The sequence below is a fragment of the Barbus barbus genome (genome assembly GCF_936440315.1).
Source record: "Barbus barbus genome assembly, chromosome: 37".
Taxonomy (NCBI): Eukaryota; Metazoa; Chordata; class Actinopteri; order Cypriniformes; family Cyprinidae; genus Barbus; species Barbus barbus.
The window spans coordinates 14697503-14712293 of record NC_136715.1 but is presented as its reverse complement, the minus strand read 5'-3'; the positions used below and the strand labels follow the sequence as shown (position 1 = coordinate 14712293).

At 38.1% G+C, this 14791-nt stretch overlaps 1 protein-coding gene across 2 annotated transcripts in view; it reads right to left on the bottom strand.

Annotated features, from left to right (window-relative positions):
- The window catches only part of LOC306857063 (SLIT-ROBO Rho GTPase-activating protein 2-like), a 106858-nt gene that overhangs the window by 28750 nt on the left and 63317 nt on the right, over nt 1-14791 (bottom strand). For both annotated transcript variants that reach the window (XM_079396728.1, XM_079396727.1), the window contains exons 4-6: nt 12703-12865; nt 6062-6124; nt 1175-1390 (exon numbers count right to left, since the gene is read on the bottom strand). In XM_079396728.1, coding sequence (XP_079252854.1) covers nt 1175-1390; nt 6062-6124; nt 12703-12865 — 442 coding nt within the window. The remainder of the gene's footprint in view (nt 1-1174; nt 1391-6061; nt 6125-12702; nt 12866-14791) is intronic.

The following is a 14791-nucleotide window of genomic DNA, read 5'->3' as shown; positions in this document are numbered from 1 at the left end:
ACAGGCTCTCTCTAGTAGGACACACATAGAGCTGCTGTTGGTCTTGTGGATACAGAGGTGGCCCTGGAACAACCCAGCAATGATCCCATCAATTATATCGTAAGCTGGTGGTACTGGACAGAGACGGTAGCCAGAGGACTCCAGAAGAACAAAGACATGGATTGACAACAATATCTGGCCCAGACATGCTAATGCCTGACCCCTGCCCCCCTGTCATCTCATTACATCATCAAATGACATTCTACAACCCAGTGTATACAGTCATGGAGGAGCCATTCACTTGATGAATTAAGCTGCCGTGTAGTGTTTGATTACCATATCGAATTGGAAATTTCAAGAATTTTGCAGCCTGGAATCTCAGAAATACAAGAGTGTATAATCAAAAGAGTTTATTTTGTGATAATGACCAGCTGATTGTACTTTATGCTGTGTTACATTGCTACTTACAAATAAAATGACAAGAAAAGACCATTGTTGGTCACCAGTTGTGACTTCTCTCACTCTCTCTATATTACTTTTCTATGTAAATGTATATAAAATATAGTAAACATTAATATAGTTTAATATATTATATATTGAATTGAATTTATTATTAATTTAATTTAAATAATGACATGAAAAGCCCACTGTTGGTCACTTACAGAATTTTATTTTTATTTAATGAACATGGAAACCTATTTATTTTATTTTGTCACCTCTTTTAATTTCTTTTCATTTTTTATGAATGCAGAATGGCGTGACCGATGAAAATCAAGTATTTCACAGCGTCGTGTGATAAGCATAGTATTATTTAGGCATGACAAGCATAGATTCTGTATCTGACGCATGTTATAAATTGAATAAACCACTGTCAACAGGTCATTAAAGCTGTCGAGGATCAGGTTTAGGACCCTCAACACCATCTGGCAGTGACGGCATCCTCTGTATCTCTCACCAGCTCATAGCTCCCTGTGCTCTGCATCTTTCAGACTCTGTCTCTCAACTCTCACTCGATCACCTTTCCCATTTAGCTGAAATCTCCCACCATCTGTTCATTCTTCTCCTGCCCACGTTCACCTTTCCTCCACATTCTCTGTTTAAACTGTCAGAAACAGAAACTGATTTCTCCTTCCATTAACTCTGGATGTTCCATTAACATCCCTTCTCATTTGAACCCTCTGATCTCGCTCCTCACCTTCTCCTTCATCTTCTCGATCTTTTTGACGGAACTGCGGCGCACATGTTTCTCCTCGATCTTGATGTTTGTGAGAGTGTCGGGCGAGCGCGGGGTCTGCCTGTCCTCGTGTCGGATGCTGCGGCCCATCTGTTTCTCCTCCTGCTTCTCTGCATCCTTCAGCTTGCTTTCAGCATTGATGCTGTCCATGTTGTACATGTGATAGGTCTTCATCACCTGTGCAGTAAAGAAAAGGAAGTTAAATGTGCATGAAATCCTAGATTAGGCCGAGAAAATGTATAATCTCCAGTGATGTGATGACTTTTTTTCATCAGAATTGCAAGAAAAAAGGTCTGAATTGTGAGGTATAAACTTGGAATTGCATGACAAAAGTATTAATTAGAAGATTAAAAAAATTGTAATTACCTTTTTTTAAATCAAGCTTTCAATCAAGCTTCCATATATAAACGACAGTACAAACAATTAAGCATAATTAACTATAAATATTTTTCAGCATGACTGATGTTGGTGTATGAGTCGTGGTGTTTGTTCTTTTTTAAAATAAGAATCCTTACATGGATTGCAGTTTGAAATGAAACATTACAATCCAGAACCGGGCTGAAAGAGGAGAACACCTGAACTGATCACCTATTACCCTCAACAAGCACTGCACACAGTTATTCACATAACAACCAACTCAAAAAACAGGCCCGAAATCATTCACGCAAATTTATACTCACAGTCAGGCATGCAGAACCTTTTTAGCTCAATGTGTTTGCATAGGCACAGAGGCAACGGGAAAATGACTTTCCATCACAAGGACTGAAACTCTAGCAGAGCTGCTCTGCTGAAGAAAATGACATAATCTAGCACAATTTATTAGCCCTTATTCGCTACATTCCTTGTACCGCATCAGTTTAAATTACAGAGGAAGAAAACGCACAGCACAGATTTATTACTTTGGGTGGACAGCAAACAGAACTCATATACTGTAAAAAATTCAGTTTTCTTTCTTTTGAAATAAAAAAAAATTGATGAAACTGAACACTTCCAGAAAACTAAACTTCCTTCTAAAATGGCCAATCATGTAAATGTAATGCAAAAACACCTCATTCCGAAGTTTCTTACAATAGCTCATTGAATACACTGAATATGTGAAACATAATTTCACATCAAAAACCTATTCTGTGTTCAATTCTTAAACACCAGAAAAAGTACTAAGAGTAAAATAAAATTACAAACATTACAAATCACAAGGAACATCTACAATTTTATGACCCCTATTAAGAGCAGTTTATGTCTAAGTCCAATGAGAGACTACGGTGAAAGATCTGTTACTGTCATCTGTGACTGTTGCCAATGAATGGAAGACACCACCAAGCTTGATAGTTAGTATTCAGCAGATGCTAAATTTGGGAATGGGATTGAAGGGAGGTTCTCATTCCAAACTTCTGCTCCTTTGAGAGGTATTTCACACAGAGTGACGCCATTCTTGTGCTTGCAATCAAACACACTGCCAAGACCGGAGAGATGATACCAAGCCATCGCTCGCTGTCTGTGAGAGAGAGAAAGTTAATGGACTCCATTTACACTGGCTTTCATGAGGGTGTCAGCCTCCATGATGGGCATAATAAATTTAATAAGCTCTTTGCAATGTCATCATTAATAGGAAACACTTACAGGAGGAATTTGGCAAACATAAATGTGGGAGGCTCTCAATGGCCTTTTCTTGCTCTTGTAAAGTGCAAAGAAGCGTCCGGCTCTTTTCCAGTTTATAAAGAAAAAGTTCATCAAAAATGTATCACAGAAGAAAGGTTTGGATCGACACAAGGGTGAGTAAACTATGACAGAATATTCATTTTTTGGTGAACTACTGAACAAGCCACCACTGAGCTTATATATATATATAAAAAAAAAAAGAACGCTAAAGATCGTGCAGAGGAAACAAAGTTCATCACATTTTCACCATTTTCAACCCTATGGGGTTCCTCTCAAATCCAAAAGGCTGAGATAATCATCCTCAGCTTTTCCATTCATTCTTTCCTTTCTTCATATAAAGCACAGATGTCACTAAAAATGGTGCCAGGTTTATTTTCATCATCTTTAACTCTAATTAAATGATTGGCTTACTTTTTATGAGTGTTGAAATGGGTTACAGTCATTTCCCAGGAGAACATGTATGGATGTGTACGGGGGGAATCTAGTCACCATTCAAAGAAAGCCAATATCATGGGTCCTCCCTCCTACCACATTTGAGCCCAGAACACCCCACCCTGAAAACCCCAAACTATTCCTTCCTACCCCACAAAAATCAGAAACACAAAAATATGTGGCCAAACACAAAAGGCTTTTCTAATTGAATTTCTTCTCCCAGTAAAAATAAAAGCTTGAAATTATTGGGATTATTTAGCTGTGGAACTAGGCATGTACGCATGGAAGCCTCGTTCAATACTGTGCTGTGTATCAGAAAGCAGCACCCCCGCCATACAGCAGGATAATAACATGACTTACAATCCACTGAATCATCCCTGAATTTTCCGTGCACCACTGCTAATTTCGGCACTGCCAGGGAACATGGGTCTCTGCGGCGGTACGGATACTACAACGCTAAGTCCATAAAACAGTAATCATACTGCCACTGAGGGTAAAACTGAGGTTAACTGCGTTTATTATTTTTTTAAACACTAGAGTTCCCTATAAGCCACTTTCCAAAAATAAGGTGCATGTTGGTATCCCACTTCTCCACTATACTTTTATAAAAGCATAAAAGGCAAACAATTTCATGTTGTTATAGTGACACAATTAGATGTTATGTAAATCACTTAAAATTAACAGTATCAAAATGAGATAGCATTAAACACATTACTGTCTGTAATCATCTATCTCAACCATTCAACCCTGTTACCAATCTTATCATCCAAGTGGATGCTGCACACTGGTGGTGGTTGAGGAGAGACCCCCCCACATGATTGTAAAGCGCTTTGGGTGTACAGCAATACACAATAAAGCGCTATATAAATGCATCATTCATTCATTCATTCATAAAGATAACGATATTAGCATCCACACAAGCGAACAATATCATTTATCATTTATTCTAGGTTCACACGCATCTGCCGCTTTAAATTCTTGAGCTCCTTATAACAGAATTAATTCTGGTTGGATGTAAATGTTTGTATCGTTCATCAGCTGGAAAAAAAATCATTCTGAAAGTGATTCCAATGATATCGTTTCTCTGTACCTTTTATCGTTATAGTTGTGATGTGGACTCTGCTATTCTTTAATATTGAGAATGATTTTTAGAACTATATCTTTATCATTATCTTTGTAGTTATCGTGCTTGGTGTGAATAGGCCTTAATGCTACAACCTTGCCTCATTCACTATACGCGAATCTATGAATACGTAAATAAGCCCAGCCTCCAATCAGTCACACCAGCCAGGGCCTCCTGATCCATACATAATGACTGATAAAACTGTTTTTACTAACGGACAACTACAGTGGATACTGTAACAGTCATTAAAGTTACTTACTTGATGACGTCGTGTGCTCACAATGCCTTGAAGACTCAAATGCAGCCAAGTTTGTGATTCTTAATTCGCGCCCGCGAGCAGACACGTGTGAAGTGCAGATGCCGGTGCGGGAGAGGTGGGACTGACTCTGGGGTACTTTTACACTGTTGCCGTGGGTTATTATTCAAGCGGTTCTAAATCCATGTTAAACCACAGATTCATGGGTTTTCACTACAGGGTGACTTTAAAAAAAAATGATAGAATTACAGAAACTACATCTGAAATAAAAAGAATGAAGCTAAATAGATATATGTATTAAACAAAAATAAAATAAACTTACAAAAGCACCTAACAAAATCACTACAACTTAAATTAATAATTCAAAACACTATAGTAGTATACAAGTAACACTGCATTTAACGATAATTTATTGAAAAATTAAAAAGACTTTGTTTTCATAAAGATTTTCAGGTTCTTATTTGTACCCTGTTCATGAAGTGTCCTGACCTCATTCGTGGAAATGTAGCTTGTTCATATTGAAAATTTCAAAAATAGCATAATCTGTGGAAAATAATTAGGACAGAATATAAAACGTGATTGATGCTTGAGGAAGACTATAAAACACAGCATAACTGGAATATCAGAAAAACTTCTATGACTGCAGTAAGTAATGCCTTAAACTTAATTCTGCACCTCCGACCCACAACTGTTGCTGTTCATTACCATCCTGAGAGCATCATCACCATTTAGAGAGCTCTTATACTCCGTAGTGTTCCTCTGTGCCACTGCAAACGCAATAGATCTGCTTTAGAGTCTGAGGTAGGCTACAAGCAATCAGTCTGCATGCCAGCAGGTTAGATTCATTGCTGACTGACGACTAGAACTACCATCATTCGCTACTTGTTCATACCCCCTGTCTTACTAAGGAATTACAAGGACTGCCTGGTAAGACATTGTTTTGTTCACATACACACAAACCCATTTCAAAGCACATAAACATTAAACGGTTCCTTCTAGGCTGTTTAGAAACTACAATTTGCACACACCCTGTAACACAACAACACACAGGGGGGCACACAGTGACTTAAAAGCTCTCAAAATATTTTCAACGAGAAGAAAAATGTAACTATAGCCAACCCCACGCCTCAAAAATACTGATTGGACTACAACCACAAGAGACCAAAATAACCACTCGACTGAAGCAGAGACTCAATGTCTCACTGCAGAAGGCTGACGCAGAGGAACCAAAGATATTAAGAGAAAGAAACTGAGGATTCATGCACTCCGTTTGAAAATTTAAAGTGACAATCAGATAATGAAACTGAAAAAACTGAATAAAAACGATAGCCTCAGATTTAATGCTGAAGACGAAGTTCTCAGTGCATGTGCATCTTACCGTGTACAACTCGTTGAGGACCTTCATCAAATCCTCCTGCAGCTGGAGGCCCACTTCTTTACTCTGTAAGAAAAAACACATTAGTATAAGATAATAATGGTGTAGATCATGATGAACAGTAGTTTCCTGTTCTCTATTGCAGCTGATAATCCGCTTTGGCTGTGAGCCCTGAAGCTGTAACTGTTAGACCGATGAGATGTTTTCTGCCCTTTCAGTAATGGAGGTCATCACCAGCTAACTCAAACACATCTAGTTCAATACAATCTCACCCAAACGGTCACATTATACTGAAACACTGCACACTGGACCGGATTAACCATTTAGGCAATTGGGCACGTTAAAAACCCTACAAAGAGTTTTCAAATGGCGCACAATGGCCTCTTTTTCTGCTTATATATTCTGTTTCAGTTGTAAAAACATCATATTATGGAAATAAAATGGGTTGAAATGCCAAATTATTTATGACTTTAAAGGAAAAGTTCTACCCAAAAAAATGAGAGAACTATCCCTTTAAGTCACTAGCATCGCTACTTTCAGTTACAGCAGTTCCGCTTGTGCACTTGTCTAAAGGCTATACTTCTGTTTAAGCCGTTATCAAAACTGAAGTGTAAAGACAATGCAAAAGTACTGAATTTCAGTTCAGTGTCGATCAATTACAATGAATGTCAAAAATGTGCAGCTGAACTGAAACTGGAAACCATTACTTGTGATTTTGATAAGACTTCCTCTTAGAGACTGTGGAATAAAAAGGTCTGGTAAACTCTCTGTGAAATGGAAACGGTGGTTTACTGTTCTGGTGGATGCTGGATCTTGTAAGAGGAAGTTCGGGAACGAAGGCACAGCATGACATGAAAATGAAGTGCTTGCGAATTCAAGTCCAAACTTTACTCGATGTTGGCTGATAACTTGGGAGCCGGCCAAGAAGATGTCTAGCATTCATTGAGGGCTTTGACTCCGTCACTCCTTCCCTATTCCCCACACTGACATTTTTGTGGGTTTTCCTGTTTCTGAAGGTCTGAACGAAGCTTTTATGGTTGTTTTTGGACAGATGTGAATTAGCTTGATTTCTTGATGATGAGAAGTGATTGAAATGATGGAAGAGAAAAGAAATTTGAAGCTGAAAAGAGATGAAGTGTGTACATGGGAGTAAAAGACAGAAGGGTGAAAGAGTGGAAAAGAGAGAGTGTTCACAAACAGTCAATCTTCACAATCAGTGATTGTCAAGTCACTTCCATCCATGTTCCATGTTCCATCCAGGATGGAAAGACTGGAGTTCATTTTAACCCTTTGAAAGCTGAGATGGGTGAGTAGGCTGTGGGGAGGCGTCCCATAGGAGATCCCCTTTGGGAAGTCATTCATAATGGAGCTCTGATGGGTTTTATTTGGAGGCAGTGGACGGAGTAATAAGTGAGAATGCACAAGAACACCCATTTAGAGCAGAGGATGAACTGCATGTCTGGGGATGCTCACCTCACCTCTCTAAACATGTCTGAGAAATTTTGTCAAGCTGATTGAGCTCATAACTTGGCACTAAAATACAGAAAAAAAGACAAAAGTTCAAGACAAATGTTAAAGACATAAAACAATGCCAAGACCAGATGCCTTTCTTCACTGGCTGCAGTCAAAAACAAATATATTTGTGTATATCAACAAACAAAAAAATCTTGATTTAATTAAATATATTTCATACAAATAAAATAACACTATCTAGTTATGTACATTTTTCAAATAATTTTTATTTATGATGATGTAAAACAGCTAATTTATGCATATAATTCTTTAAAATATTCAAATGTATTTAAAATCTAAATATAAAAAAAAACACTAAATAACATACAAATTGACTGAAGGCCAAATTACTATAATGAGCATTTATTTATTTATTTTTAGTTAAATTTATGGGCTTTTTGTGCCTTTATTTTAAGAGGACAGTGAAGAGATGACAGGAAAGTATTGAGGTGGGGAAAGGGGAGGGGGATCAGCAAAGGGCCTCGAGGCGGGAATCAAATTCGGGTCAATGCAGAGCACAGTTGCGTTACATGTCGACGCACTAACCACGAGGCTATCGGCGCCGACATAATGAGCCTTTATTGTATTTAGATGCCATCAAAAACACTTTTTATTGAATTAAGGCATAAAATGAAAGCAAATTATATATCAGGTTTATTTTTGGCATGTGCATGGTGGCCTTGCACTTTTTGTGTAAAAGTTTAGGATAATTTCCAAATATTGAAGTGCATTAGTACTAGAAACTTAATCTATTTGTCAGTGGAGACAAAAAAAAACTTGTTAATCTTTTCTTAATTTAAAATCACAAACACACATAATTAGCAACCATAATCATGAGGAAAGATATAAGCTCTTGTTCCAGGGATTCATAAACCCCAAAACAACCACTCAAACTATAAACGGCTTGTGCAATAACATCATTGGAAGTAACCTCAGACCAGTAGATTTCTCAGTGGAAAGGCCTAAAAATACCTCCAAACAAAAATCCAAATTCTTTATCTATGGGAATGTTGTCCCATTACATTTTGCGGTCATGTGTGAGCCTTAAACTGAAGGTGTGGGAGATATTCAGAAACATATGGTCTCCCCAGCTGACGTCTATAAGTTCATTTGTGCTTACAGACCTGCTGGGGGAGACACGTTTAGTGGGGTCTGTCTCCAGTCTGCCCTGCTGGTTTCCCTAATTCAGACCAGTTCAATAAGGAACATTTGATGGATCTATTCAGCCTACTCTTTCTATTAGGATTGTTAAGTCTAAGCTACTTATTTCCACTTTTCCTTCCTCTCTCTTGCTCCGCCTCTCACAGACACTTCCCCTCTAAGCAGCATTACATTCCCGTGGTGAAATGGATCTTCAGGAGTGCGGTCGGAGCAGGCAGAGCTGCCTTCCTCCATCTGCTCAGTGATACTCCAAAGACAACACAAAAGAGCCCAAAAATGGGAGTAAACTATTGATTTTCCATGAAGGCCACTATAAATCTATTGGACAACAGGGGAGAGGCACTTGGACTGGAGGACATGGATTTATGAGCCGTAATGGTGAGATGCACTTGTTAAATGAAAAAGATCACACGTTTGTCTGTGAGCTTGGCAGGAGATTGGTTTTGGTTCTGCACAAATCTGTCAAAGAAGCATCACTTTGGGGTGTGTGTGAGGGGATTGGTTTACTGGCATCCAACATCAGTCACATGGACAAGGATTGTTGATATCTGCGAGGATTTTTCTTGCGCCTCTGCAACTAATTCCCCCAATAAACAAGAGCATGTGGTTGAATTGATGAAAATCCTTCGCCTTGAAGTAAAAAACATTGTGCTTGTACTCGGAGTTTGTACTCGGAGTAACTGGAGCTACTTCAGCAGAGAAATGCTTGAAAAATAAGTCCATAACATGAATAATGCTTGTTGGTTGGAGTCCAAAGCACAGCCAATATTCCACAGTCTATTGTCTTTTCCTAGTTCAATTTATTTTCATCACAGCTAGTGTTAGTGGCAGTGAGTCTCCAAAGAGGTTTTCCAAACACGTCTATGCACCAATATTAAAATTCTGGCCGATACAGATAAGCCAATAATCATTTTCATAATAAATGACAGATATTCCACATACTTTTGACCAAATATATAAAAAAAAAAAACAATTGAAAAAATTTATCGTTTTAAACTGTACAGCTGAATTTACACATAACATTATACAGTAAAGTATGAAAAACTGATATTCATTTGCTGAAGATTAAAGTTTTTAAAGATCATCTTTAAGTGAGAGTTGAAGAGAAGATGGCATAAAATACTTGAAAATATATTCAAATAGAAAACAGTAATTTTTACTTGTAATAATATTTTTAAATATTCCTGTTTTTTTTTTTTCAAGATACTTTGTTCCAAAACCATTGTGACTCTTCTATTTGCTGCCACATTAGATAATGTAGAAAACTGCTTTACAAACTCTTTATTCTTGCTCATTAAAATGTTCAAATGTAAATTAATTAATTACATATCACATTATATTAGAAGCTACAAGTGGTCAAATTAAATTGCACTACGTTTCTCATCATGCACTGATTAAGGGGAACAGGATTCATCCAAAATCTCACTGCCAAAAAATCTCTTTCGCTGCTTTTAGGAGTGTTTTCCTTTACTGTGTGTCTACACTTATGGTTCAATAAAGTCGTAACCTCCTCCGGACACAGCTCCCTTGACTGTATTTGCATTTAGAGTGCAGAATTTCTTCAGCATGTCGTAGCGCTTTTAAGACAGGTGGGAGGTGTGCGGCACTGAGACGTGGGGTAAGACCAATCGCACAGACTTCAGCGATTCCTGGGAAGCCTCTAGAGAGAGGCCGGCTGGGAGTGTTCAATTAAAGGACTGTTATTCCTGCAGCACGGAGGACTGGGTGAGCTAAACTATAGAAGAGAGAGAGAGACAAAGAGTTGAGGAGAATGTTGATAGGACATCTTTCTCTCTCTCTCTCTCTCTCTCTCACGGGAACCAAGAAACAGACAGAGAGACAGCGGGAGAGAAAGAAGTGCTGATTGGGGTATGAGAGTCTTTTGCCGCTAGATATGCAGCAGAGGGGACAAAAATGCGATTTAAAATGGTACCGTAGAATGGAAAACTGTATTTACTTTGGCATATTTGAATAATAACAGTTTTGTACATGGAAATGACATACCGTGAGCCTCAAACACCATTGTTTCCTCCTCCTTATGTAAATCTTGTGCATGCAAAATACTACTGAAAAATAGGCGAATCAGAACATAACACCAACTGTGACATTACAGTCTGGATCACTAATAGTTACGCCCCCAACATTTGCATATACCCGTCCATGTTCTATGCCATCAGAATTTCTGCAGGTGTTGTGAAGAAACAAACAAGGACAACAGTGAAAATGGCAGATCATGGAAATAAATGTTATGTTCCAGGCTGTGCAGGGGATGTGAAGTGCAGGGATGGGTTGGTGTCTGTATTCAGAAAGGCACGGAAAGCAAATAACGCATTCTAATAAAATAACTCGAGCCACTAAAGGGACATGGTTAGCTCCTTGCCAGCAGTAGCCTGTTACATTACAGTACATAAGATTTCACTTACTACATAAACAGAGTAAGGAGAGATGGCTGAGGATGATGGCGACTGATTTACAGATCCTAAGCACCATGACAAGCATCTTATCTTGTAAAATGTGTGGTAAGTACTGCCGCTCCATAGTATAAACAGAGTACGTGCGATCGCGAATCTCGAAAGTGAAACTAAAAAGCGATCGTGCATTTGAAAGCAGTTTCAATGCCCTGCATAGTAATAGCGGCTCCCTGATGCCCGCATTTTATATACAGTATATTTACCCAACGATATAACTGCGAAAGTATTGAAATATGCTGCTGTGTGAGTTACTGAAATGAGTTGCACTGTGAAACCAATCAGAGCAGAGCTCAACGTTATTATTCATGACCCTTCCAAATAAGGTAATAACAGACCATTTCATTCTAGGGAGAAATCCTAGGGTTGTAAATGGACATGTAAAACCGTTTCTAGAGATTTTTTGCCCTTACCTAAGCCACATTCCTTCCATGTAGATATCAGAGAACAATTTAAAATATTGTATCAATGCATTCTATGGCACCTTTAAGATTGAGGCAAGTCCTTTCTCCCGCTTGATTTGGAATTTTTTTGAAAAGTTTAGTAGACAAAATTGCAATAAACCTTAAATTATGCATAGTTGAGACCACTGACTATATCACAAGAGGTCTTATCAAATAAACATCAAAAAGTATCAAAACACCCTGCTCAACTGATGGGTTGATGGGAGAATTTTAAATTGTAGTTCACCCAAAAATGAAAATTCTCTCATCATCAACCAAACTGTTTCTGGTCCCCATTGACTTCCATAGTAATTGTTCCATACTACGGAAGTCAGTGGGGACTAACAACTGCTTGGGCAACCACATTCTTCAAAATACCTTCTTTTATGTTCAAAAGGAAGACAGCAATGTATACAGGTTTGGAACAACAAGAAGGTGAGTAAATGATTACAGAATTTTTCATTTTTGGAGGTTCCTTCATCCTCTGAATAATTAAAGCTGGATTTGACCTTAAACAGACCAGATTGAACTGGATTCACCTGGATAACCAGTGGACACTGGAAATGTGTTTCACAGCTCTGGGTCTAGATAGTGAGCGACCTTAAATTCCTGCCTGTCTAACCAGTCTAGACAAGCCAAGAGGAATGAGAAACCAAAGGATGGATACTCTCTTGCATCTATCAGCTCTGCTTGAGCAAATATGACAGGATACAGATTCTTTGCTTGAGATTTTAGATTCTAATCATCTCACTATCAGCTTTAATGAGCATAAGCATGCATAAGACCCCACAGAAGAAATGTTATGAACCAAACTCTTAAATGAATTTTACTATCCTAAATTAAAATATTGACAAATTATATCATATATTAGAAATAAAATTTAATAATTACAATAATAATCAAGTCAAAATAGTAAAATTAGGTCAAAACTGGTATGTCAGTGAGGAGAGAAAGATTATCAATTGAACTGAGAGGCAAATAAAAAATGAGGTCTCAAGCTCAATGACCACTACAGAGGCTTTAATAGAGAATTTGACTGGTATGCAAAGACTAATGTCACCTTTTTGAAGAGACGCCCTGAGTCCTCGCTGACCTGGGCGAAGCGTGGGATGATGTTGTTGAGGTAGAGATCGCTGAGAGTGGCATGGTCTCGACTCTCTCTCTTCACCTGAGCCAAGAGAAGGTTCCAGCAGTTGACTGGTGACAGGACATTTTGCTCTTTCCTGCAGAGAAGAGTAAAGAAAAAAAACAGATTTATTATCATTTATCATACAGGAGAACAGAAGAATTCGTTAGAAGAAGCTATTTTTCAAAAATACATTCTACAAAAAATACATTTGCAGTAGTTGCAATACAGCTGCAGAACAACAGATCAACTATTCAAATCACAATACATAATCAAAAGGAATCAGAAGAATCATCTGAACATAACCAAATGAGTCAGTCAAATAATTTCAAGCCAAATAGATTTAAAACATATAATGAGTAAATTCTAAATATTTTTTTTCCCCACACTATTTTTATGTAGAAAACAAGGACATAAACATTCATAAACATTTTTGATGACGCAAATTAATCATATCACATTGTTTACACACACACACACACACACACAGTATTCAGTAATATATCAATAATACATCTGAAATTATCTTGCTGGTGATAAAATGTACAGTATTCTGAGATTTATTGTGCAATTTTGGGCCATTAAGTTTCCTGAAGATTGTGACTATATATTAATATTCAAAAAGTCTCATCGCCATCAGTCATTCAAACGACCAACTGTATTTGAAAACTAATGAGTTCAGATCACTTTGTCGCTACAAATCACTGTGAACAGCCCTCGAGACACACGTCGTCATTACAGATAAATCAGCTCAAAAAACCCTCTGGACTCCTGCTCTGACAGGGAATGTGCCCAGGATGTTACTCTAAACTCATGCAGTCCTGGTATGGTTAAGAAGGGTACACGTGTATAGATCCATCCTGATAAACCTGTTGCCCTATATGTGAAGTTCACTCATGGATTACAGAGCAATGGATGTCATGCCAAAGAGGAATTCTGTTAAGCCCTGCGTTACTATGGGCATATGCTAGAGGGATGGACTTCAGCGGCCTGTGCATGCCAGAGGAGACAGCTGATGCTGAGGGTCCCATAGAAACCCATGAGGTTCCCTGCTGCTAAAATGCCTCTGAACGGGTGGGGCAGAACCTGATGTTTCTTCAGACCAGACGGTCTGAAATGTCCACAGAGAGGGTAGAATCAGGAAGGACTGGATCCAAAGAGCCCGCAGAAAGCATCCTGCTGTCTGTTAATGTTTTACAGACCGTCTGTTTACAGAGGAACAGCTAACACATGACCTTGGTCCTGCTGTTAACTGGAGTGCAAAGCATCTAAGAGAACTAAAATGTTCATCACAACTACCCAAACAACCAGCAACCTTATCTATCAGTGGTATGCAAATGTGTACATTTATGGCCTAAAAAAACTTGTGACCTGCAACGGCAAAAGTTTTGAGGTTCCTACCTCATTTAAGAAACACTGCAACGCATAAAAAACACTTTCACATGGTGGATTAAACAGATAAAATAACATACGCTAAAGTTTGCAAGAAACTATTATTTTATTAAGCAGGGACGTATTAAACTCATCAAAAGAGATGGTAAAGACCTTTAAAATGTTACAAAACATTTCTAATTTAAATAAAATTTTTAAATATTAAACAGCACTATTAAAGCAGCACTGTTTTCAATATTAAAAATAATAAGAAATATTTTTGAGCACTTGATTACTGAAGGATCATGTGCCACAATGGTTGCAAAAAATTCAGCTTTGCATCACAATAAATTCATATGATGTGATTTCAAGTTTTCCTTTCTCTTTGGAGTGTACAAGCTGTTTGTGCATACATAAGATCCCTGAAGTTGCAAAGACTAAAGTCTCAAAACCAGAGATATTCTTTATAAAAGTTAAGACTCTGCCATGCCCCCCTAAAACGGCTCATTCAAACACACCCCCACATGTTTCATAACACCGCCCAAAAGAAAGGGGGCGTGATTTTTATTCTCGCGGTGGTATTGTTGTTGCCGGTATTGTCGTGGAGACGCTGTGTTTCGTTGTGAAGGCTAAAGTACTTTGTTTGGGCTTC